At 43.2% G+C, this 22,580-nt stretch overlaps 2 protein-coding genes across 12 annotated transcripts in view; one reads left to right on the forward strand and one right to left on the reverse strand.

Annotated features, from left to right (window-relative positions):
• The window catches only part of SFI1 (SFI1 centrin binding protein), a 29,953-nt gene extending 28,441 nt beyond the window's left edge, over nt 1-1,512 (reverse strand). For all 4 annotated transcript variants that reach the window (XM_069031217.1, XM_069031219.1, XM_069031215.1 and 1 more), the window contains exon 1: nt 1,375-1,512. In XM_069031217.1, the coding sequence (XP_068887318.1) occupies nt 1,375-1,460 (86 nt within the window). In that variant the 5' untranslated portion in view covers nt 1,461-1,512. The remainder of the gene's footprint in view (nt 1-1,374) is intronic.
• On the forward strand, nt 1,374-22,427 carry EIF4ENIF1 (eukaryotic translation initiation factor 4E nuclear import factor 1). Of its 8 annotated transcripts, none has more exons than XM_069031220.1 (19): nt 1,374-1,393; nt 2,268-2,391; nt 5,619-5,692; nt 6,485-6,612; nt 7,173-7,453; nt 8,085-8,286; nt 9,409-9,584; nt 11,114-11,249; nt 11,588-11,767; nt 13,931-14,160; nt 15,052-15,123; nt 15,495-15,678; nt 16,133-16,212; nt 16,578-16,717; nt 16,892-16,976; nt 18,046-18,178; nt 19,308-19,652; nt 19,862-20,026; nt 20,566-22,427. In XM_069031220.1, the coding sequence occupies exons 2-19, from the start codon at nt 2,296-2,298 to the stop codon at nt 20,790-20,792; spliced, it is 2,934 nt and encodes a 977-aa protein (XP_068887321.1). In that variant the 5' UTR covers nt 1,374-1,393; nt 2,268-2,295; the 3' UTR covers nt 20,793-22,427. The 8 variants fall into 8 exon arrangements, with proteins under 8 accessions (XP_068887321.1, XP_068887324.1, XP_068887327.1 ...); XM_069031223.1 differs by having other exon boundaries at nt 19,371-19,652; XM_069031226.1 differs by having other exon boundaries at nt 19,590-19,652.
• Nucleotides 22,428-22,580: the final 153 nt, after the last annotated feature.

Here is a 22,580-nt window from a genome sequence, read left to right on the forward strand (position 1 = left end):
GGTGGCGCCCCCGTGCGGCGGGGCGGGCGGACAGCGCCCCCGTGCGGCCCCGGTGTGACCAGGATTTACCGACTGCGGGCACAGATCGAGCCGCGCAGGGAAACGGGCTGAGCGGGCTGTGGCAGGAAGCTGTTGCTGCACTTGGGAAAAAAAACAGTGTTCTGCCACTTCTGTGCCACTGGACTTTTCTGCTGTGAGCATCAAGTAACAGGCACCTATGCCAAATGTGCCTCTGGGAGCCAAAAAAACCTGTTTTAGCTCACAACAGCGATGTACACAAAGGCGACAGTGAAGCACAACTTCTCATAGTTCAGGCCTTCTCAAAGCCTACAGCATCTCGTAACAACCACTCGGCTAGAGGCTAGTGGACCACTGGTTGCTATGGAGTCTCCCTGTGCATTTGTTTGGAAAGTACTTGTTGGCTTCAACAGACTTGGTAATAGTTACACTGCTGTTTCATTAATAATGCAGCACTTCGTCAGGAAAAAAAAGTGAGAAATGTTTATTTCTCGTATATTTCTCTCACTCCACAGGTAACCAGTTTTTAATGCTGGTAATCAACTTCATTAGAGATCAGGGAAGAGAACACTTTATTCACCAGATCCTACAGGAAATTCGTTGTTCCTACACAAACCTCTCTGCTCAAGGTGTTTGGAAACCCTGTGGCCCCGCTGGGTGTCTGTGGCACAATGAATGCAAGTGCTGGGGACAGAGCTGTGGGCAGACGTAGCAGGCCACCGCGCTCAGTAAAACTTAAAACTGATAACTGATAATTCCTTAAAACTGATACTGAAAACAATGTCTGCTCCTTATCAGCAAAACCTGAAAGATTTGTCCGGTGCCTCCGAATAAGCTGCTCCGCTCACTGCAGCAACCTAGTTCTGGTGTCCCACGGAAATGCCAGACTTCAACTTGACAGGAGACCGGTATAGGCTGAGAACACTGGGACCCTGCGCTCACACTCCCGAGCTGGGCAGCGGTGCAGTCTCGGCCAGACCGCTCCCCACACCCACGGGAGCCGGGCCGCACCCGGCGGGACGCGAAAGGCGCTCTCGGGGAGCCCCCCCCGAGCCCGCCAGTGACCACGGCGAACGCGCGGGGAGAGCGGGAGCGCCCACCGAGCGCGCTGTCAGCCCGCCATCGCCGCCGAGGGGCCGCGATCGCCCCGCCGCTTCCCGCCCTTCTCTCACCCCGCGCCTCCCGCGAGGCGAGACGGGGAGGGGGACACAGGGACAGTCCCGGGACATGGACGGGCCGATCCCGCCGCCGCCCCGCACATGGCGCGCACCGCATCCCGCCAACGGCCGCCTCCCCCGCAGGGCTGCCCGCCCAGACTGCCTGAAGGCCCTCGCCGAGTCCCGCGCCTCTCCTCACCCATCGCACCGCTCGCAAGGTGAGACGCCGGTTCCGCGGGCAGCCGGCGGCAGAGACACACGGCGGGGGCGCGACCCCACCGCCATCACTGCCTCCCACCGCCTACTCCCGGTCAGGCGCCAGGCGGGCGAGCCCCCGGCGCGCGCGCCCGACGCGCCTGCGCGCGGGGCGTTAAATGGGTGCGGAGCGGGCGGCGCGAGGCCCCGGCTACGGCGGCTGAGCGGAGGTGGCGCCGGGTGGAGCGGGAGCGGGAGCGGCGGCGGCGGCGGCGGCGCGCGGAGCGGCCGGGGCTGGGGGGGCGGCGGCGGCGGCAGCGCCGGCCCGGGGCGCGCGCGGCCCCTCAGTGGGGGTGGGCGGGGGTGAAGTGGGGCCGGTGGCCGGAGCAGGAAACGCCGCGGGCGGCGGTGAGGCCTTGAGCGGAGCGGCGCGGGACACCCGCCGGTGAGTGCGGCCGGGCGGGGATCCGCTGAGTCACCTGCTCCACTGCTGCTGTTGCCCCCGCGGCTCCGGCGCCTCGGGACGGCGCCTGGGCCGCGCTGCCTCCCGCGCCACGGGGCCAGCGGCGCCCGACCCCTCAGGGCCCCGGGGTGTGTGGGGGTGTGAGTCCTGGCAGCCACGCGCCCCGACCGTGCCCGCAGATGGATGTTCCTTGTGCAAAAGCCGCTGGAGCTCGGGGTAGGGCTGGCCGGGCTGCAGGAGCAGCTCGGACCCTTCAGCGAGAGCCGCCTGGCTGGGCCGGGGGAACGGGCAGGGCTGGGAGGAGATAGGCGCTGTTGGAGAACGCGGCTCTACTCTGCTGTGCCCAAGTGTTAAACTGACTCAGGCTGGAGAGAAAATGCACCCTCTAGAAAGGTACGTCTTGAAATCTGACCGGTTGGTTTTGTTTTAATTAGCTCCGCGGTCAAAGGTTTTGAAGTAACCATGGATAAAAGAGGAGGTGCAACAGAAACTGAAAATGGCGATGCTTTCCTCGAGCTGAACAGAATTACAACTAAATACCCCCATCGTTACACAAAGGTCAGCTCACTCTCCTTTCCTCTCTGAGTTGTGCGTGGAACTGTCGGTCACAGGAGTAGAATGGGAGGTGGAGGCTCCTGTGAGAGGGAAACAGTGAGTTGAAAGCTGAAAAGCCTTTGCCTGGATTAGGATTTGCAAGGTGGTGTAAAATGAGCAGCTTGTTAAATGTGACGCGGTTGTGCAATCTTGTCCTCGATATGCTTTTGATTCCCACCACCTTATTTTAATATCTGAGTACCCCACAGCATGTGCTGAGAGATTATGGTAGAGGCTGAAGTATGTTGTTCTGCCAGCTTTCTCAAGCACTTACACTTCGTAGTCCTGCTTCCGGCAATGGACTTTTAAGAAGTAGACCAAAATGTTTCCTTGAAGTAGATACTATTTCCTAGGAAGGTGTAGCACACTAGATCTTATCAGGACCTATAATATGTTTACTTGATGCCTTTTGTAAGCTTAGAATTGCTCGTATTTGATTGCTGGAATCTTAAACAGTTGTGACTCCAAACAATGCTTAGTGTTAAAATGTTAACACAGGTGCCTTTGTTTAACTGTGATGCCTAAATACGTGCATGAGTGGAAGAAGAACAGCCAAATAACTTGCAAATAAAGATTGTTCCGGTACTAAGTGAGTTTGATATGCTGTGAGACTTAGGATTCAAATCTTGTTTGGGGTTTTGGTACCACTGCTGAAAAATGCTTTTGGAAAGAGTCTGTAATGGTGGTTGATTTTTCCCATGGCTGCAGCTGTGGGAACAGGTGGTCATTGCTTTGTGGAAAGCTGTTAAGATACTTTGCAGCAAATGGCCTGAAGTGTGGAACAGGGTGAGACAGTTTACTGTTGCTGACTGTGTTATCTTTCTTGAGGAATTTGGAGCTGTTGGCTTTTTAGTAGGTTGTTTTTTAAAAGGAAAAAAAATTATCATTGTGGCTCTGTTCTGTTGAGATAGTGGAGCTCTGGCTTATTTTAAGTAGACATCAACAATAAACCACGTACTTCAGAATTGGCAAAACTTTATGGGAATGGTACAGCTTTCTAAATCTCTCTAACTTCTTAGAAAAGATGTGCCCTTAACTTTTGGGGATGCAAGGTATACTGTTGTTCAGACCTTATTAGTTATTTAACTGTTAAGTTAAGGAGAGGAGCTGTTTTTAAACTTCCCCTGCTGGAAAAGTGGTATCTCTTCTCATTCATGCCTAACTTCTTGTTTAGTAACTGAATGCAGCTTCAATTTCTGCTCTACTTTTTGGGGCAGTGTTCAGCCCATGTTGGTGGTGGCTGTATACTGAAACCAGTGCAGTTGTAGCTTCAGTTTTGCTAATTCAGTACCTATAGTTTCTGATTAGGATAAAGTTGCAGAACTAGTGCCAGCACTAGTCTTGTTTATCAATTGGTTTCTAAGGAGCCTAAATCAAGAAATACCAGAAATCAGTCTGTTTTAAAATACCTTGCATCATATGGTTTCACAACGTGTAACAGTTCAAATATAGCTGATTTAAGGTGCTGAGGTAATCAACATTGTAGGGTATTTTCATGTGTTCCAGTTTCCTATTAATTAGGGACTGAGGGAACACTGTTTTGGGGCATGTGCTGTTGATTTGGAAAGGGGAGTGATTTCCTTTAATGTTTATATTTACTTACGACCACTAGGAAAACACCTCATACTATGAGTAGTTCCAAGCTGTTTGATTAAAACTGTTTGATAACAGCTAGGCACACTTTTCCCCTAGCCTGTTTAAAAGTACTGGTGTGTGAATTTAAAAAAAACCCCACACCTGGAAATGCCAGCATTTATCTCCTCTGTTACAGGAGTGCTGTATAGTTTAAGCTGTGTCTTTTCTAGTTCTTGGGAAGCTGTTCCTCCAAGGGTGCACAGCTAATGAGAGAAAGGCAAGAAACAATTCAAATTTTCCTCACTTGAGTGGAAGAATTGTGATAGGATGTGAATGAGAACCTGTGGACTCCCTCTCGTGGCCAGCAAAACAACCCATTCCCACTCTGGTGATGGACAGGGCTGTTAATACTTGTAGTATCTGCACCAGGCTCTGATAGTATTACAGCACTGATGTTCCTCACAGATTGAGGTTTATTTTGGGAAGCTGTGGGCAGGGAGGCCAGTGTTCCTCCCTTTAATGGAGTCTTTTTTGCCAAGTACTAATACAGGGTGATACTTGGAGGGGGATGTTAAGGTTTTGTCCAGCTACCAAACTGCCATCTGGAACAAGTGTCAAACTCACATAGTTAATGAACTGATTTTAATCATGTGGGAAAAATGATGTAAAAGTTCTGAAAGATATTTTATTCTTGGGGGAAAAGGGTAAAGAGATTTCTTTCAGTTTGGCTGATGTGTGGTGTCCACTGTTAGGATTTCTTTATTCTTCTAGCTGCCCACTAATTTTGGCACAGTTCTAAATCAATTCAGTACTGGGGAGTGAGGCAGGTTGAAGAAAGGTGATCTTGGGAGAATGAGTAAGTCTAACTAGAAGTGTGCATCTTAACTGCAGTAGAGTTAATGATGATTTAAAGCACTGATGGTCATACCATTAATTATGCTTTCTGAATTTAGCAAACTGCAGTGAGACTGCATTGGTTGCTAGTCAAATGACTGGTCAGGGTGTGCACTGGTAAACTAAGGGCTGTTCAAAGCTGGTAGAAAGTGGGAAAACAAGTTATCATTCAGCATTGATTTGGTGTTGGGTGAATGGGTAATTGTATAACACATATTATGATATCTTGGAGTTGGTGGTGGTTGGAAATGGCAAGCTTGTCTGGAATTTCCAGATCTATACCAGTAATTGGAATTGTGCTAATGCTTTTTTTTACCTGATGAACCTTATATAGCATTAACCGCAGCAATTTTGATTCCTTCTTGGTAACTTGCCAGCTACAGTGTCCATGATGCTTGTGTTGCTTATAAGCTGCACTGTCCAGGGAAGTGAATACATAAACATTTATGGTTGTGAACAGCCTTGGAGTGTTCATGAGGACTGAACCTGGCCTAGTAAGGCTTAGTGGTTCGAATAAGTGTTTGGTCAGTGGCCACTGACAGAACAACTGAAATATAAACTTTCAGTGCTGTATTTCACAGAGTATGAAACAGCATATTAGGAAACCTGGGTTGTCAAGTTAAAACACTAAATTGAACAGGCAGTCTGGAATAGATGGTTTAAGTCACTTAAATCTTGTCTGGGTGTGAATTGAAACTCATGTCTTTTTTTTTTTTTCCTAGGAGGAGCTGCTGGATATTAAAGAGCGTCCCTACTCTAAGAAAAGACCTTCTTGTCTTTCTGAAAAATATGACAGGTATTTTCTTGATTATGCAAAGCCTATATACATATCTTTCAAAATAGGAGTTTAAATTGCAAAAAACTCTTAGGTGAGAAGTACTCTTATGTTGATGGGAGATATATGTGCTACAAAGTTCAGATTGCTACAGAGTTCAGTTTTTTCAGACGTACTAATATACTAGGAAAGGCTCAATGCTCTGGCCATGGATTTTGTTCTTTGAACAGAGATTTTGTGCTGGATCTCAACTTCACACAACACAAGTCTTACAGACTTGCAGGAAAAAGTACCAAGAACATAGACGGATGTGTAGCACAGACTGGGTCAGGCTGCAACAAGCTGCCTTGCTTGATGCATTATTCTCCCATGTTGACACTGTACCTCATTTAAAAATGAAGGTGAGTGTTCTTGGCTGGTGTTTGTAAGTTTATTAAGCAGCAGTTTCTTTACTATTCCAACGAATTTATTGTACAAGTAAGTGTGAGATTGAGGTAAAATTACCTGAATGCTTAAGAGCAGCACCATATGATCTACTTGAACTGTTTTTCAGCGTACGAGGCAAGCTTCAGCAATAGCTAGTCTTTTAAAATCTGATACTGAGTATTATACTTCCTTGCTGTTACAGAAGAGATCCAAATACCATGTGTGAGGTAGTAAACCATAGTAAGGCAAATTTAGAAGTTGGGTATGAAAGATAATTCACTTGTACAGGTTACTAACCAGTAAATTCTAGGTTTCCAGCAGAAGCACACTATGAAGTATTTATTAGACTACAAGGTTGCAAACAATTGTGAAATTTTACTTTCTTAGTGATGGTGTCTGGGATCCAGAGAAGTGGCATGCATCTTTATATCCAACTTCAGGAAGAACTTCACCGGTGGAAAGCTTTAAGAAAGATTTGGATTCAGATCGGACTTCTCTTATGCGTAGGATAATAGGTGAGTGTGTTCTACAGCACATTGCTCAAAACTGAACCTGGGCTGTTGGCAAAACCTTTCTGTTGGGATAACACAAAGGAAGCTAAAAAAAAGTCTTTCTGAAAATTGTTTGACTGCATAGGATAAGTGGCAAAGAAATCTTTGTTGTTCCAACTAGGCTGTAGTGGATTTTCTGGTGACTGTTACCTAAGAACAAACATGGGCAGCAGTCAGTTATATTCTCCTATTCTTGCCATGTAATAGTGAATACATACATAAAATGCAAGTGCTGGGACAATTTCCCTGCAACTCAAGGCTGAGTACTGAGAAGGTCTATAGAGGGAAAGCAGGTACTTCCCAGGAGACCACAGTGGTTCCTCAATACCCAGCTGTAAATTTTTTGCTTGCACTTCCTGTAGTCTCAGCTAGATTAGCTTCACAGAAATAAATCATGAGCATTTTTCTTTAAAAGCCCTGGGATAGCAGAAAGGCTGTGGAACAGAAGGCTGATATACAGACAACTCACTTGTCTTTACTAATGCATTAAATTTAGTGCTTTTTGTGTGGTCTTTGACTTGCAGATCCAAGAGAGCGAGTGAAAGAAGATGACTTGGATGTAGTCCTGAGTCCCCAGAGGCGAAGCTTTGGAGGTGGCTGTCATGTAACTGCACCCGTCAGCTCCCGTCGGGCAGGGAGCCCCCTGGAAAAGGACAGTGATGGTGTCCGTGTGATTGGCGGCCGCAGGATTGGCAGTGGCAGAATCATCTCCTCTCGCAACTTTGACAAAGACCATAGGGGTGGTGATTCCAGGGATGCAAGAGACCGGGATCGTGACAGAGACTACAAAGATAAACGCTTCAGGGTTTGTTCCTTCTTTTCCTGGTTGCATGTTAAATCAGGGGGTTTGGACACTTGGCCCTAAAAGCACCAGGGGCAGGTGAGCTGCATCCAGCAGTTAAGTGTTCTGTTAAGCAGGCCATTTATTCCTAGGGTGTGAAGGGTGGGCACTTGGTACTTCAAAACTTAGTTACATTTCTTCAGAGAACTTCCACAGGGATGCATGTAATACTGTTTATCTGACAAACCTTGCCTGTGGCTGACTTCTACTAGCAAGATAATCAAAAGTCTATTAGTTCATTTGTAGTTCTTGGCCTGGCAGTTGTCAGCAAGCATTGTCTTTAACCAGCAAATGGAAGCTTTCAATGTTTTCAGGCTTTTGTCTTTTTTTCTTAAAGAGGAACCACTAACTCTCAGGGTACAAAACTGAGGTTTTTAAGAAGCACTTGCAGATCAATAGCTTTTGGTGTAATGAGGCAGAAATTCAGCTGTGAAGCTCTAAAATTTAAAAGCTTACTGAGCAGACAGGGAGGTTGTATAAAGCTTTAAAAATCCCCAGAACTGGTGTGAAAGGTGGTCATTTGCTTTGGAAGTTGGGGAAGAATCTTATGAAGCAGCATTTTATTAATGTTAATGTTTTTATTATCCCCCTTCAGAGGGAATTTGGTGACAGTAAGCGTGTCTTTGGGGAGCGAAGAAGGAATGATTCCTACACTGAAGAGGAACCTGAGTGGTTCTCTGCTGGTCCTACAAGTCAGTCTGAAACCATTGAGCTCACAGGCTTTGATGATAAAATTTTGGAGGAAGATCACAAAGGGAGAAAACGTACGAGGCGACGCACGGCCTCACTGAAAGAAGGTAAGGGCAAATTTCACAAAAGCTCTGTTTGTCTGCTGGTGGGGCAGATTGCTGGGTATAGAGGTGACTGGTACAGATCCAGACAAGTGTAAATAAAAACACGGTTTACCAACCTTTATCTTAAACTTGCATAGCTTTTGGTCATCCTGAAGCACAAGATGTAAAGCCTGTAATAGTATTTGTAATCTGAAAGATGATTTAGGTGATAAATTACCATTTCTTTCCCCAAAGAAAGGCAGGATTGAGAGGCTGGAAAAGAACATTGTGTGGATGTTGAATGATAATCAGGAGTTGATGCATTTTTCTAAAGGTCTTGTTCATTTCTGTATCCTGCTGGGTGCTATAGGTTGTGTTTAAATTAAGCTAATGCTCTGAGGTACTGAAATATTTTTTTTCCTTATGGTAATACTAACATTAGGGTAACTGATCTGGGTATACAGCTGCCAGTAATGTAGCTTTAAGATGAATTTGGAGACTTGAATTTGTGTGCAGTCATTGGATTATTAAAAAAAAGCTGCAGTATGGCAAGAGAGATGAGTTTTTAATGCTAGAAATTCTGCAGGTGGACAACATAACCGAATTATGGTGCAGTTCTAAGCACAGGAGTTTGTAGCCATGTCACAGCTTTTTTGCAGTGCCTGTGCAAGCTTGTTGGGAAGTCTTTAAAGTGAGAAGTGCCTTGTTCCTGATGGAGGAGAAGCAGTATTTGTCATATGTTGACTATTAAGAACCCATGTCATGAAGGCAGGAGATGCCAAAGGAATCTTGATGGAAAAAAGCAGCAGCTGTTGACTTTCTGCAACAGCTGTATGTGCTTGGTGTGGCATAACAGCCCGGGCTGATCAGGATGCAGTTGTTTGTGCACAGTTCAATGGCAATTCTTTTTTTTTTTTTTTTGCTAGATAGTCTTAACAGACTAGAATCTCAGTGCTAGGAATGTAGTGGGTGCTGTTTTCTCTTGCAGCAGTCAGCCCAGTATAACTGATGAGGTATCATTTGGGCTCTGGGTTCCTTTGGGCTTGTGCTTCTAATCCCTAGGCAAGTGCATTGGCAGTCAGGCACTGTTCCCACATGAAATGGTCAAGTTCACTGATTCAGCAATCACTTGATTTTCTTATTAAGGCATAGAATGCAATGGTGGAGTGGCAGAAGAGGATGAAGTGCAAACTGTCCTTGCCAATGAAACTCCAGCAGATCAAGAAGTTCCTAGAGAAGCTGTTTTACAAGAACCAGCTCCAGGAGAGTTTGACTTCAATGAGTTCTTTAACTTGGATAAAAGTGTTCCTGGCCTGGCTTCAGTGAGTTTTCTGGTTTTTAAGACGGGGTATATTCATGATAAGCATTTTTGCTGCAGCTGCATTCTGTGAAAGTTAAGACTTCTTGCTTTGTGGAAGTTCCTTTATGAAGTGTGTAAGTTTAAGATGAATTTGCAGAGATTTGGGTTTGGAATGTTAGGATGTTTCTGCCAAAGTGTTATCCCTGGGACTGGCTCCATCTCCAAAGTGTTTGAGGCAGACTAGCTGACTGTTTTTCCTTTCTTTTGGTCACTACTTGAAGGCTCAAAATTGATATTCTGAATGGATCTTCTTTGGAATTATTAAAGATATGTTCAGAGAAGATTCACTGTACAAATTTAGTTTAGCTGAAGACAACCTTTTCCATCTAAGTCTGGGAATTGCAGCAAACAGATCTTTTGTGCAGACTTCCTGGCAGACAGTGAGCCTGGAGACACTAGTGGTAATGTGACTGAAAAGATGTATGTCTTAAAGGGTTTGAATCTTTATTACTTAAACCTTTAAGAGGTGAATTAATTTTTTAGGACTATTATGCCTGTGTTGGATAAACACGGCCTACTAATTCAGTCAAAAGTCAAAAATTGTGTTCTGACTGCAGAGAAACAGACCTGACATGGTTTAGACACATTGAGTTTAAAAAAAAAAAATGGACTTCTGACCTAATCTTTAATCTGGACAAGCTGCTTGCATTAGAAAAGATTCATCATATGGTGGTGGTAGTAATTTGACAAATACATGGAGGAGAGTTCATTCTCCCTATAGAAGCTGTAAATGATGTCTTTAGATTTGATAATCTGATTTTCAGCATACATGCAAGGTGGTGACTCCTTTCAAAAGCAGGGAATTCCCAAGTGAAAATACCTGCTGGTGAAACAGATGGGCAGATGTTATAACTTGTCATAAAAGTGAGGTTTTTTGTACTGGTGATATGTCTGTGACAAGTGTTATGATAGAGTTGTGCATTTCTTGTCTTGATTCTTCTAATGTGTTAGAATCAAACAGTCAAAACCAAATGGACCAATACTATTTCTTTTCTCTGTTGTAAATAGGGTTGAGAGCTCCTTGTTTCAGGAAAAACAATTTCTCTGAGAGGAAGAAGCTGTTCTTCCTTTTGTCTAAAAGAAAACAGCTGCCTGGTGAAGCTGCATCTGTGCCTATTGAGCCAGGCTTTAACTGGGTGCTGTCTTGCAGGATAGGAGAAGCTTTAGTTTGAGTTATATTTTTATAATGCACTGTTTTTTAAAAAGAACTTGGGGTTCTTTTGACACTTTGATTTTAAAATGGTGTAGCTAATGATCTTTGGGTGCTCTGATTGTGCTGTTTCAGGTACAGTTTCACTGTGAGTAAATGTTTGGTGTAATTTAGAGATGTACACTGGGTTATGTTAACTGACTGCAGGAAAAAAGCAGATCAAAACTTTGAAACTCTGGCAGCAGCATCGGTAGCAGAAGAATCTTGTTTGCACAAGCGTCTCAAAGATGTTGCTGATCTTGCTTATGTTAAGATTTTTTTCTTTTTTTCCCCTCCCTTAGATGATAGAGGATGTGCTGGGGGAAGGTTCAGTGTCTGCCAGCAGGTTCAGCAGGTGGTTTTCTAATCCCAGTCGTTCTGGAAGTCGGTCAAGCAGCTTGAGATCTACCCCTCATGAGGAACTGGAGAGGCTAGCAGGTAAGGCTGCAGGACAATGCAGGGTCATGTAGCCTCCTTCCACATTCTTTCTTACTCATTCAGTAAGAACATGACAGATAAGGCTTTAGGACAGTGAATTCTCTTACAGTTTAAGCACCTGATATTCTTTTGGAAGCTCTTAGAGTAAGCAGCTCTTAAGTTCTTTTTTAGTAAATGTTCTTGTCAGTGCTTCCTGGTGACTTTCCAGCTGATCTTGGGCAAGGGGTGTGAAGCATAACTTTCCAGTGACATGTTGAAGTTGGTTGCCAGTGTATGTTCATCTTGAGCCATTGGGTTGGTAAACTGATGTCGCAGTGCTCCTGGTTTTGCTGTTTCAGGTCTAGAGCAAGCCATTCTCTCCCCTGGTCAGAACTCTGGAAACTACTTTGCTCCCATTCCATTGGAAGACCACTCTGAAAACAAAGTGGACATCCTAGAAATGCTACAGAAAGCCAAAGTGGACTTAAAACCTCTTCTCTCAAGTCTTTCAGCCAACAAGGAAAAGCTTAGAGAGAGCAGTAAGTGCCTCTTCAGCTATTGTCAAGTTCTTGTGATTCAGTATCTCCCAGCAAGAGGCCTGGTAATTCTGGAAACCTCAATTGCCGAATCCAGGAGTAGGCAGTGTTACAGATTTACTAACAGTACTGAAAACTCTATTTCAACAGCTCTCAGTTATGTCAATATCATCGCTGACTCTTTTCATCCTAATCACAGGATGACATCAGGACTTTATCAGACTGCTTTAGTGGCCAGAAACAATTATAAGATGATGCAAGTCTTGATCTGTGTTTCCAGCTTTGTGTATGGCATTTGCATAGGTTTTTTCATACTGGCAACTGGTAATGTCAGCTCTGTGGCATTTAAACTCTGGCTTTATCAAAAACTGGCAGTGTAAGTCATCCTTGAAAGTGTCGATGATGGATCACATTGATCCATTAAGTGTCAGTATCTAAGAAGTTGAATAGTGGCTTGAGAATGTGATCCTTTTTCTCTTTTTTTTTTCCTCCCCTCTTTTTTTTTTCCTCCCCTCTTTTTTTTTTCCTCCCCTCTTTTTTTTTTCCTCCCCTCTTTTTTTTTTCCTCCCCTCTTTTTTTTTTCTCCCCTCTTTTTTTTTCCTCCCCTCTTTTTTTTTTCCTCCCCTCTTTTTTTTTTCCTCCCCTCTTTTTTTTTTCCTCCCCTCTTTTTTTTTTCCTCCCCTCTTTTTTTTTTCCTCCCCTCTTTTTTTTTTCCTCCCCTCTTTTTTTTTTCCTCCCCTCTTTTTTTTTTCCTCCCCTCTTTTTTTTTCCTCCCCTCTTTTTTTTTCCTCCAGGTTAGGGATTTGCATGTCTGGGCCCATAGCATGCATGGAGTGGACAATATGCATGTGTTCTGTGAAATCTTGAGGTCTAATTCCAAATTGATTTCTCTTTGGCAAGCAGCATGTATTGCCATGTAAACTGGACTGAAGAAAAGGTGGTGCCCCTGTGATTAGTGTGAAGCAGCTAGGAAAGAAAGCATCTAAGCACTGCAAATATTCTTAAGCATCCATCTGAGAGTAGGGAGTGTTGGCTAACATATGGAGAACTTCCTTAATTTGACTTTAAAAAGACTTGTAGTTCTATTTCTGTTCTGCTTAGTCTGACTTTCCTACTAAAAACTTTCTCAACTTTGATCCTCACAAACCAAGGATGAAGGAATAAAAATCTGTGGGGAAGCTTTCATTCACTCAAAAGTACCTGATGTGGGGCTCTGTATTCCCATAAAATGCTGAACAGTTCTTCGAGTGTTGTGGAGGTTTCAGGTCAATTCCTCTCCACCATCATCATATTTACTCATGTTCCATTCTGCATGTCTGCATCATAGTTTCTTTTCTCCACCTTCTTGCCCAAATTTCCAGTAAATCTTATTTTTTTGGGTCAACATCTGCAACCCATGGCATGCTTCTGTCTCTTCCTTTTCTTTTAAGGTGTCATACTTTGTGATGTGTGTTAGCTGGTCCACAAAGCATGTTTAGCTTTGATGTTGGACACCAGTAGGTGTTTATATATATATATATGCATATACAGGAAAAAAGTACTGCTGAGAGCACTGTGCCTTATGCTGGTTATGCCGGTGAAATCCTTCTATAGAGGCTTTAATTTCTGAGCAAAAAATCTGCTTCAAACTTTATACACACTGAGTTTAAGTGTGTAACTGAGCCTCTATAGTATCTAGATTTTCCAGGTATGTATTCTTTCTACTTGTGATAGCTTCAGACAATTTGACATGGCTTGCACTGTGGCTGTAAAACCATCTGGTCTCCTGGAGTATAAGATAAATGAAACTTTGCTAATTGAAAAAGAACCAACTCAGTTGTCACACAAATATTCAGGCAAAGTTGTAAAATGTAGTAACGACATGTCTTGCAGGATAAATGAAAAATAGTGAGAACTTAGTAGCTGAAGCCTAAACAGGTTCTTGTGGAGTCTTACATGGCAGTATTTGTGCATATCAATTCTCAGAATTTGGATATATTAGAATGTCAGTCTAAACACAGGTCAGTCATGGTTTGACAGCTCAATATCAAAATATTTACCGATCAATATCAATAAGGTTTTGGCTGTTCCTAGTTTTCAAACAACCTATTCAACACCTGCACAAGAATTATTAGCTCACTTGAGAACAGAACTGTGGTTTACCAGTATTTCTCCTGTATTTCTCAGCACATTCAGGAGTTGTACTTTCAGTGGAGGAAGTTGAAGCTGGGCTAAAAGGCCTGAAGGTGGATCAGGAGGGGAAAATTGCCACTCCCTTTATGGCTGAGCAAATGGAAGAAGCCTTGAATGTCACTGGCTCCAGACAGATGAAGAAGGATGGAGATATGACTGCATTTAACAAACTCGTCAGCAGTATGAAGGCAAGCGGGACTCTGCCTTCACAGCCCAAAGTCAATGTAAGTAGCAGCCAGTGGCTCTTGTGACCTGTGTTAACAGGGGGATAACAGCCAACCCTTACCTGAATCTCAGATGTTTTTAGTGACTTTTGTTTAGTAGAGGTATGTCAGTGAACAATCTATTATTTCACACTTGGCTTTTAACATCATTTGTACTAAGATGAAACTGAACTGAATACTTGTTACCTGGAAGATTAATATTAAACAACAGATGATAGTAAGGTTTAGACTGCAAGGGATTGGAGGATGAAATTTCATCCTGCCACTAACTGCCTAAACAGTCGGCTTAACCCAGAAGCTGTCAGTAAATACTTCTGGCACCAGAAAATACTTCTAACAACTGAGAGGTCTAAGGCATGCGTTTTTCCTGCCAAACTATGCCCAAGGACTTTTAGACTCATCTCACTTCACTGAAAGATAGTGAAGAATGTAAATTTGCCCTTTGAAGAATTTGCAGATTGATTTCAGACTTAAATCAAGACTTTTGCTTCTGGCTGTCTCTTTACATTAGTGTGCAATTTTAATGCACAGAAGAGTATCTTATTTAATTTCTTTAATACACAAACACTTTGGAGTTTGTGCTTTTTTTTAAGTTAACCACTGGCTGAATGTTCCATCTCCAGTTTACACAATTACATAAATTCATATATTTGACCCAAACTTGAATGAGGCACACCTGTATGCAGTCTAGCACAGGGCATTTTTCTTAGCTAGGGAAGATCTGTGAGCCAGCTCAGCCCTTAACTTTGCTCGAATTTTATTTGGCTGATGCATAAACTACTGTTCTAACCAAGCAGGTGAAATTATTTCTGTAACTGAGATAAATGTAGATAGTCTCTTAATGAGTTTGGTTGTATCTATGTCTAATTTACAGCGTTTTCATTTTCTTAGCAGAGCCTTGAAAGCCACTTAATGTCACCTCCAGAGATGTCAGGCCAGCCTCTATCAAAGAATATTCTGCAGGTATTCTTACTGCGGGAGGGAACTATTTAAAAGCATATCCTCAGTGGGAAAACAAAAATTATTTGAAAATAAGGCATTTAAGGCAATTATGGGATCAGTAGTCTGACATCATACTATGGAGAAGAAAGAGTCAGGCACTAGATCAGTTTACCTAAAAATTTGTCTTGTCGTGCTATTTCCTGTAATCAAAGCTTGAAAATAAAAAGCTTGCTGAGTGCCTAATTCTGGGCAAACCAGGATTGGTGTATCTGGTTGTACAAGTCCCCCTTGTCACTAACTTGCTATAAATAGGGTAGCCTGCAGTGTAGTAAAATGAGCTTGTTTGTGTAAATTTGTCATATTTTGAATGTTCTTTCTTTACGTATTCTTAGGAGCTCCTTGGTCCACCCATTACCAGACCTGCTTCATCGAATGTCTTAAGTGGCCTGATAGGTGGTTTGGAACCTGCAGCCTCTTTGCTGACACAAAGAGCCCCGTCTCCCCCCATTCCACCTGTGTTCCCAACACGAGCTGCTTCTGCAGATTACCTGCGCCACAGAATATCTTCACCCATTGGTGAGACTGGTTGAAAAGTGGGTTTTTATTACTTGAGGTTTTTTTAAGAGGGCTTTACAGAGCTATAAGAACTTCCTGGCATTTGGTGGGCAACTAGGGCAGTCTGCCTTTTGAGTGCAAAGTGCCCTTTACTTACTAGTCTCTAATGTTAAATTCATCACCCAGACCTCACAGTGAGTTCTGGTGTGGAATAATGTGCTCAGCTACTGTGTAAGAATAACTTTCAAGGTCTACTTGGCCATTTGCATTACAAAACACTACCAGCAGCCTCCTTTGTAGCTCTTCAGCTCTGTGACAGGGAAGAGATGTAACTCTGTGTGGATTTAAGGGGTGAGCTGAGAGTCTTCACAAGGAATCCTTAATTGATGTAGAATTATTTTACTTTGGGATATGTATTCTGTGTATTCAAAGAAACTGTTAGTGCTTTTAAATACAATGGTTAAATATTCTTTAGGTTTTGGACAAGGTTCTCAGCAATTGCTTGGTGATCCATTTCCAGGTGTAAGGAAGCCCATGAGCCCAGTTGCTGCACAGGTTAGATGACATGCTTTTTGCTTAATGTATGTGCATCTCTTTGTGTTCTGTGGTCTAGAACTAACTTGTGGAAACACTAAGCTGTTGAATCCAGATGTTTGTGCTTCATTAAGTTTACTCTGAGTGTGAGGATGCAAAGTCTTAATTTAGTACAGTCTCAAAACCTCATTGCAATTTGGCCTATCTAGGGTATCTAAAGTACAAGATTTTTTGAAACTTCTATTGCCTGTTAATAAAACAGACTATTGGTGGGCAGACACTGGTGAAGACATTAGTGGCTATAGCAGTCAATCTTCAGTATCTTAAAAAAACCCCAACCAAATACAGGCTTTGATTTGTGTGTTCTTTATGCAACTCTACCTCAGATGAGTCCCCTGGAGATACAGCAAGCTGCGTTAGAGGGACTGGCACTCCCACATGACTTGGCCATACATGCAGCAAATTTCTATCAGCATGGCTTTGGTAAACCACAAATGGACAAAAGCAGAGATGGCTACAGAAACAGGTGAGCACCTGACTGCAAAATTTAAGGGATATGCTCTTAACTGATTTTTAATGTGAATATTGTCTTTCACTAGATATTAGCACTAGTCACTCAGGATTGCATTGGTTCTTGGCAATACTGGCTTTGATTCTGTGGCAAGAGTAGAGCCTCTTCTGACTCCCTGTCCCTTAACAGGCAGCAGCGAGTGACTAAATCCCCTGCACCAGGACACAGAGGGAATGCATCTTCTCCAGCCCCTGCAGCATCCATTACAAGCATGGTCAGTACCTGATGTACAGTGGTTGTAGGGAGAACTGTAAAAGTATCTGCAGTAACCAAATTATAGCAATGGTAATCGATGGGAGAAAGGGAGGCCATCAAGTTAATCTTATTCATGTTGTATCTGTGTCCACATAATACAAGAATGAGTTACACTTAATGTTTAACTGGATGTCTTCACCTTGGAAAAGAGTGTTTTCTGACTACTGTCTTATCTAAAACTGAAGAAATACCATTAACGTTACCTTGACCTCATCTTCTGAAACTAAATGAAGGTGATTATGAAAACTCAAGCCATTGTATTTTGGTGCTTAAGTTTTCAGAAGACAAGTGCTGAAAGCCATGAGATGCTTCAGAGAACACTGGTGTTTGGGTATGCAGTGTTTGACCTAAGTGTCTGTGGGTTGAAATAATGCTTAGGAGCTCCAGGGTCACTTTCAAAATGAGTAAAATCTCAAAGCCGACCTGTTGCCTCTCTGCCTTCAGTACTGTGTAGAATGCAGTTTTGATCTAAATTTTCCAGTTAATCAGTCAAGTATTTGCAGCTCAGGACTGACACAGACTATCACCTGCCAAATGAAACAAGTAATGAGAGTTTGTATTCCAAATGAGTGACTTCCACAGGTGCTATGGAACTTATAAATGGGGGAAAACCCAAATGAGGCAATAGTTCTCTGCAGAACATTAGCCCTGAGTTAATGCAGATGAAGCAGCTCTATAGGAATTCCTATAGAGCTGCTCTTTTGAACCAATAGCAAAGAGTAAACAGCTGTAACTTAACACTACAGCTCAGCTATTTTGTTTCAAGCCGGTTAAGGTACATTTAACTTTGAGAACAGCTGCAGATTTTGATACTGGACTTCCAAAAAAGCTAAAGAGAAATGCTTAAACTATAGAATAAAGCTATGAAATGAGGGGAAGTAAAATAATGAGCACACAGAAGCTGATTTAAAAGAGCTTTAAATGGAAAGGATGTGCTAGAATTGGTGTCCACCCACAGCTGAGGTATTGTGGTGTGGATAATGAGCACTGACTGGGTGAAGCATTGCTTCTTACTGTGTTCTCTGCAGCTGTCTCCTTCCTTCACACCTACCTCGGTGATTCGCAAGATGTATGAGAGCAAGGAGAAAAGCAAAGAGGATCCAGTTTCTGGGAAAATGAAAATCAGTGATGTTAAAGATGAAAATCAGAGACCAAATGAAGGTATTGTAATGGCTTTAAAATACCACAAACAAAAGGGATTTGGAATAGACTCAGATTGTCTCAGCACATAATACACCCAGGTTACCTTTAGATGTTCCTGATGCATGGAGATGAGGAGGGTGTAGAAGTGAGGGAGCCTATGAGAGGAGGGGCTAGAGCTATGGAGGGGGGGTACACTCCCAAGTGCACTCTTCTAGTAGTGCTGGGGCTTAATCCCTATTTTCTGTCAATTTCTGAGCAACACTGAGAGGCCTGGACCTTAACTGTTGGCAACTTTTCTTGATGAACAAGCACAGTAACAATAATGCTTCCATAGCTCTCTATACCAGTAATTGAAATCTTAGAGTTCTCTTGGGACAACTGAACAGTCAAAGCTGAGACTAATTAAACTCTTAAGTGTAGCAGATTAGGGAAGCATTTTGTCACCCAAACTGATGTAAGGGGCTATTAAAAGGAAATGCTCAACACCAGTTGCCTGACCCAGTCAGACTGACATGGCCAATGGCCATGACATTGTGCTTCAGTACTGGTAACTGCAGAGGTAGCTTGCAGTTTGTGGTAGCAGTCCAATTGAAACACCTCCACTGGTAATAGTTGATGCCAAGGTATTTTAGGCCTTGTCTGGCTCATCTGGATGGTCTGTGGAAGTAGCTTCTAGAGGTGCTTTAGTGTTCCAAATCTTGCTAAGCAGGTGTCAGACATAGAAGGCTGCTGTTAACCCCCAAACACAGCTAAATTGAAAAACCACCTTCAGCTAGATTTCTGGCACAACTCTCATTTATAATCTTGTCTAGGGAGAATCTCTTGTACCTCCTATCACCTTTGGCACTGAGTCATCCATGCTGCCTGTTCAAAATTCCTAAGAAAAAGGAAAAATAAGAATTAAAAGTGGAGTTACTGCTGATTCTGGTCTAATTTAGGTTTCCTGTAAAGGGATTTCTGTGGAACATATTCCTTCTCATTACTCTTTTGAAATAATTTGGCCAGAAGCATCCAGAAAAAAGATGCTTACTATTAAATACATATGATTACAGTTCAGCTAGTCCTGGAATCTTAACTATCAAATCCAGTCATTAAGCTTTAATTTTCATCTCTAGCTGTGGACTGTAATAGCTGTATTCAATTCTAGCTACAGATAACCTACTGTCTAGTTCTGTGGAGAATGCAGATCAAGGAACTTTGCCCACCTTAGGTACCAAACTACCTGCACTGCAACGCTCTGCATGTTCCACACCTCTTACCCAAGCAAATCGTTGCACCAAAGAGCAAGACTACAGGCCCAAATCAGCTGGTAGGAAGACTCCTACAATGGCCTCCCCAGTACCAGGAGGCCCTTTTCTTCGTCCTGTTCATCAAGTACCCCTTGTTCCCCATGTACCACTTGTACGACCTGCTCATCAACTGCACCCAGGATTGGTCCAGAGAATGATGGCACAGGGGGTCCATCCACAACATCTTCCTCTGCTGCAAGCAGGTAATCCATACTTTTTTTCCTGTTTATGCATGTTCTCTTTGAGACTGACTTTGTTAGGAACAGCACAAACTGATACTACTGGTAGTCTTTATTATATCAGAACTTATGTTTAAGATCAGACAATAAATTCCAACCCCTCTAAATACATATATTTTGTTTTGCATTGAGTTGCTTATCAGGTAAGACGTTTTCTTGCTCATGTTCAACAGGTATGCTTCCTCCTGGAGTGGACCTGTCTCACTTGCAGGGAATATCTGCTCCCATCCTTGGCCAGCCTTTTTATCCACTACCAACAGCAAGCCATCACATCTTAAATCCACGCTCGGGGACACCTTTGCAGCTCGCCATGATGCAACAGCAGCTACAACGATCAGGTAGGCTAAAATAGACACCAGGAGTGTGAGTTCTAGAAGGCTGATGAGCCTGTCCAGGTGCTGTACTTCCTGGGGGTTTGAGTATACTGTTCCAGCAGGAAGCTACTTTAATTTAGTTATTCATAATCACTAACCTTGTGTGGGTCTCAGGTGGTTTGGGCCACTGCAGGCTGTTCTGCCAGAACAAAGTCCAAGTGAAGTGTTTGGTTTCAGAACATGTGTTGCTACTGACAGATCTGACTCTTGCAGCATGTGTGCAGGCTTTCAGCCTTCCTGGGCCACAGGCCACCCACCTTCTCCAGGGAAATGCTATTTGATCCTGGTCTTCCCTTCAAACCCATGTGATACTGTGTCTGGAACTGGCAATGTCAGGCCATTTATGGGAGTACTAATGAAAATAAACATGTGCTACCTGGACTTCCTGGGGCTTATAGAATGAATAAAAGCCACATTCAGCTCACATGCCTTATCAGGTGATAGCTCGAGGGCAAATCTGTGCTGGGTTTTTATTCCACCTCTAATAACTTTACATTTCACAGGCTCTGGAGCACAAGGATCACCTGCTGGTGCACAAACAACCCCTCAAAATGTGCTGCCTCGGACTGGATTATCTCATGGGCACACACAGCTTGACCATCGCCCCAGCCAGAGAAGTGGCTCTCCCATTGGCCTTGCAAAATGGTTTGGTTCAGATGTCTTGCAGCAGCCTCTTCCATCCATGCCATCCAAAGTCATCAGTGTAGATGAACTGGAATACCGGCAGTGAACAGTGACCACTGGGTGGAACACTTGTGATTCTTTAGACTGGATGAAAATGTCCATAGTCAGGACTTCACCTCTATTTGATTTTTTGGGGCTTTTATTTTTAGCACTCTGTGCAAAATTTCTTTTTGAGAGACTAAAGCACATGGCACCTGTCCTGGTCTCATGTCTGCATCAAGACTAAAGGATCCATAATGGCTTGGATAGTGAAGCCTGAAGAAATTTAGATGCACGACAAAGCCAGTTTAATCCTGGAAGTGTCTAATTTTTTTGTTTGTTTTTGTAAGATATGTGAATGAAGTGCTGATATTCTCTAGTGTAGAGGTAGCAGCTATGGATTCCTTCTGCAGAAAACTACATGTATAGACCCTTCTGTACAGACTTGTGTATAAACAATCTTTTGTACATACACACCTAGAATAGCCTTTTTGAAGCTATACAGCTGTACATAAGAGTAGCTGATAACAGTTGAGCTTTAGTTGTGCCTATGGTTTGGACCTTTCTCCATTGTACGTGTGGGACTTTAAGATTAAAGTTGCATATCCTAAGTGTGAGTGAACAGGATGAAGTTGCTTTGCCTTTTCTTGCTGCTCATCTCCTCTAGGTCTCCCTCTCATATTTTTCTGTCAGTACTGTGCACTCAGTGTAGCTAAAGTGTCAAAGTAAAAGCCCACATCTTGCTGTCTATGTAACAAAGGTCTGATTCCCTGTGACTCTTGCCACCAAATGAGAGAATTGTTTAGTCTTCAAAAGCCTTGAGGATGGGATCTGGTGCAGTCATGATAAAGCCAGAAATTCAGTCTGTAGGTACCTACTGGTTGTTGCTCTTTCAAGAGGGCTGGTGCTGGTTCTTGTTTAGCTGCAGTATTTTTCCTTGTTTTAATCTTTCAATCCAGTTACTAAAGGTCATCAAAATGGAGCCTTGGAATCCTCACCCTTCAACTCCTCAGTCAAAGCTGTGGAATATTCTGTACTGCCTTCAGTGTTTATAGAAGAGAGTCCCAAGAACTGTCCTCGAATCTAGTGTGCATCTGGTGATGCGATTACTGTGAAACCTGCCTCTGGAGTCTTGTTCTGTGGCTTGAAAGGGGGAGGATGGGGTAGTTTTGTGATCTTACTGTGTATACTTGGTTTTAAAATACTATGTTCCTTTTAAGCCTGTTTCACTTCCCTGAACAGTTAAATGTTCTCTTCCATCCTTCTGCATGGTTCCTCACTTCACTCCCTCACTTGTGTTGAGTCTAGTACTGCTGTCATGTCCTCTACCTAGCTTAGGCCATTGTGCTCTTTTAAGAGGTGAAAGTAAAACCAGAATTCTCACAGACTTGCTCTTTCTTAGGTCTCACTGAAAGCAAAACCAGCAGCAGGAAAAAAAAAAATCACTTTGTCTGTAGTGTGACCCTTGCCATCGTGCTGTGGTGGGTTTGTTTCAGTCCAGCAGAGACAGTGTTGTATGGAAATAGCAAGCTGAAATCTCCAACGTGGAAGCTGTTGGAGGTCACCTATACTTCTAGTGGTTGTTCCTAAAACAATCCCTGTAAAACATGCAATCACCAGCTTGTCCTTGTAAGATTGTTTTCATACTTTTTTAACTTGACACTTTCCCAGTAACATTCTGTAAATAAAGTTGATTCTACCAGCTGTCTGTATCAATTGTTCTTGTACTAAGTTGTCAGAATCTTGATTAATTTTTGTAATTCTTATTCTGGGTAAGATGGAACCAAGGTTTGAGTTGAGCTGTAGAAAACTTCAATTAGTCTGTGGGTGGGGAGGATCAGTCTGCTTTGATAAG

The sequence above is a fragment of the Aphelocoma coerulescens genome, chromosome 15, assembly GCF_041296385.1.
Source record: "Aphelocoma coerulescens isolate FSJ_1873_10779 chromosome 15, UR_Acoe_1.0, whole genome shotgun sequence".
In the NCBI taxonomy this organism is placed as follows: Eukaryota; Metazoa; Chordata; class Aves; order Passeriformes; family Corvidae; genus Aphelocoma; species Aphelocoma coerulescens.

Coding starts and splice junctions, on each gene's coding strand:
- EIF4ENIF1 (XM_069031220.1), top strand. CDS start 2,296: ATGGATAAAAGAGGAGGTGCAACAGAAACTGAAAATGGCGATGCTTTC. Junction 14,161..15,051: donor CTTCACAGCCCAAAGTCAAT/GTAAGTAGCAGC, acceptor TCATTTTCTTAG/CAGAGCCTTGAAAGCCACTT. Junction 16,213..16,577: donor TGAGCCCAGTTGCTGCACAG/GTTAGATGACAT, acceptor ACTCTACCTCAG/ATGAGTCCCCTGGAGATACA.